The sequence below is a fragment of the Morone saxatilis genome, unplaced genomic scaffold (genome assembly GCF_004916995.1).
Source record: "Morone saxatilis isolate NCDOM2014 unplaced genomic scaffold, NCSU_SB_2.0 Contig422, whole genome shotgun sequence".
Lineage (NCBI taxonomy): Eukaryota > Metazoa > Chordata > Actinopteri > Moronidae > Morone > Morone saxatilis.
Window position 1 is genome coordinate 1 of NW_023340010.1, and position 2570 is coordinate 2570.

The following is a 2570-nucleotide window of genomic DNA, read 5'->3' on the forward strand; positions in this document are numbered from 1 at the left end:
CAATAACCAGAGTCTGTTCCTCAGCGGGTGTGTCGCTGAGTGGGGAAAATCTATTAGAAACGTGAACCCGTTGGTGGTAAACTGTGGGCTTCAGCTGTTTATTCTTCCTTTGTTCAGTCACCCAGCACATTGTACTGCATTAGTATTACATTGTACTACAGTGTACTGCATTAGTACTACATTACACAATGAGCTTCAGGGCAATCAATTGTGAGATCACCATGGCAACAGCTGAGGTCTGAGATTTATTGTTGCCCCCCTCCAGGTGGTGAAGGTGGAGTCCGGTGTGCCGGTTCTAACCCCGTCAGAGACCTCTGAGCTTCACTTCCTGCGTGCGAGGGTTAGAGAGCTGGAGAGAGAGCGAGCCGAGCTGTCGGCAGAGAACCAGAGACTGAAGAACATGCTGGTCCACGGTGAGTCCAGACCCACATAACTGCCACCTGGTCTACCTCTGATCAATCAGAGACTGATTACAGACCGATCACAGACTGAGAGAGATCACTTTATTGATCGCAGATTGGAGAATTCAAACTGATCTGATTTGGATTCAAATTGATTTGATCTGGTTTCAATTTTTGTGTCATGTCACTACATTTCCCAGAACTCCCGGGGCTTCTGTCCACCATGTGGCAGACGTTGGGCCAGGCCAACAGTCACCACTGCGTCTCCACGGCAACGGGGAGGAGCGACAGTTACGCTCCGTACTCGCAGCAGCTCTTAACCAGTCAGGACGCAGACCTCAGCCCCCAGGTGAGCCTCCAGCAGCTGCAGGAGGACCTGAATGGGGACATACTGGAGTCCTGGGGCCCGTTGGGCTCTGAGGATGAGGAGGGGCCAGGAAGAGCAGACCTGGGCCTGGGGAGCCACATGGGAGAGGAGGCACCGCTCTGCAGACAGACCGACATGGAGGAGCTGAGGAGGAGTTGCTCTGAGAGCCAGTGTACCGCCGGACCCCCTAACGGACATGTGAGAACTCTGATCCAGTTCAAACTGGAACTGGTTTAATCTGATCCAGTTCACACTGGAACTGGTTTAATCTGATCTAGATTCTGTTAATCTGTCCAGGTGAGCCAGGTGGAGGTGTATCCGGGCTCTGGGGTTCTTTGTGAAGTCCACTCATGGCAGGCAGCCAATCAGGCGCAGTCCCCCACGGCGATGGCGCGAACGCTGCTAATGGGTGTGTTTGATATGAACACACTGATGAACAGCAACCTGCGAGGTGGACGGAGCCGCCGACCCGCCTTTCAACCACAACGCAGCGCGCTCGACCCGCACAAGATCAACGCCATTTTCAGTAGGTTCAAAGACTGACATCTTCCTCTCACAGTCTTCCTCTCTTCCTCTCACAGTACTCCTCTCTCAGTCTCTTTTCCTCTCACAGTCTTCCTCTCTCTGTTTCTCAGATGCCATCTTGGCTCGGTTTCCTCTGGCCAAGAAAGGAGTCATTGGCTCCGGCATCAACTCCAAATTGTCTGAGATCCGTTTTCGCTCCAGGAGAGCCAATCGAGACCCCCGATTCCTCTGACGACAGACAGACAGCTCCTCCTACCTCACAGTAAAAAAACGTCCAGTTGTCCAATGAGAACACAGCAGTCTAGAGCTTCTGGACCAATGAGCAGTTTAAGTTCTCTGTTCAGTTTCAGGTCAGGTCTGATTCTCATATCGCTGACTTTGTTGCTATAGAGACCTGTTGGGATGCTGTGCGTAGCTATAATGACCCAGACATAATGACAAAGACACAAAACAACCTCAAAGACACAATACAACCACAAAGAGACACAAAACAACCTCAAAGACACAAAACAACCACAAAGAGACAAAACAACCTCAAATACACAAAACAACCACAAAGAGACACAAAACAACCACAGAGATAAAACAACCACAAAGAGACTAAAGAACCTCAAAGACACAAAACAACCACAGAGACACTATAATGACCCATACATAATGACAAAGACACTAAACAACCACAAAGACACAAAACAACCACAAAGACACAAAACAACCACAGAGACACAAAACAACCACAAAGACACAAAACAACCACAAAGAGACAAAACAACCACAAAGAGACAAAACAACAACAAAGACACAAAACAACCACAGAGACAAAACAACCACAAAGATACAAAACAACCTCAAAGACATGAAACAACCACAAAGAGACAAAACTACCACAAAGACACAAAACAACCACAGAGACACTATAATGACCCAGACATAATGACAAAAAGACTAAACAACCACAAAGACATAAAATAACTACAAAGAGACACAAAACAACCACAAAGACACAAAACAACCACAAAGACACTAAACAACCACAGAGACACAAAACAACCATAGAGAGACTCTAAATGTATTTCGTGTGTCCATCATGTTTTTGTTGACTTTGTATTTTCATGTGTTACAGACGTGTTGTGTATGTTTCTCCCTGTTGGTTCTGTAAATGATCATCAATAAACAATAATAAATGTAACAATGAACGTCAGTTTGTTTCCTCCTCTTCCTCCTCTAACAGCTTCACACCTCCTCAGGAATGTGTATGTGTGTGTGAACCGTCCATT

The 2570-nt window shown here is 47.0% G+C and overlaps 1 protein-coding gene across 1 annotated transcript; it reads left to right on the forward strand.

Annotated features, from left to right (window-relative positions):
- The first annotated feature begins 249 nt into the window (after window positions 1–249).
- LOC118338603 lies at window positions 250–2081 on the forward strand. The gene is made up of 4 exons (XM_035675880.1): window positions 250–413; window positions 602–966; window positions 1066–1294; window positions 1404–2081. The coding sequence occupies exons 1-4, from the start codon at window positions 401–403 to the stop codon at window positions 1523–1525; spliced, it is 729 nt and encodes a 242-aa protein (XP_035531773.1). The 5' UTR covers window positions 250–400; the 3' UTR covers window positions 1526–2081.
- Window positions 2082–2570: the final 489 nt, after the last annotated feature.

Bases quoted from the DNA above. Each gene is read 5' to 3' on its own strand.
- LOC118338603 (XM_035675880.1), top strand. The intron at 967-1,065 runs GTGAGAACTCTG...TAATCTGTCCAG, and splicing joins CCGGACCCCCTAACGGACAT to GTGAGCCAGGTGGAGGTGTA. The intron at 1,295-1,403 runs GTAGGTTCAAAG...TCTGTTTCTCAG, and splicing joins CAAGATCAACGCCATTTTCA to ATGCCATCTTGGCTCGGTTT.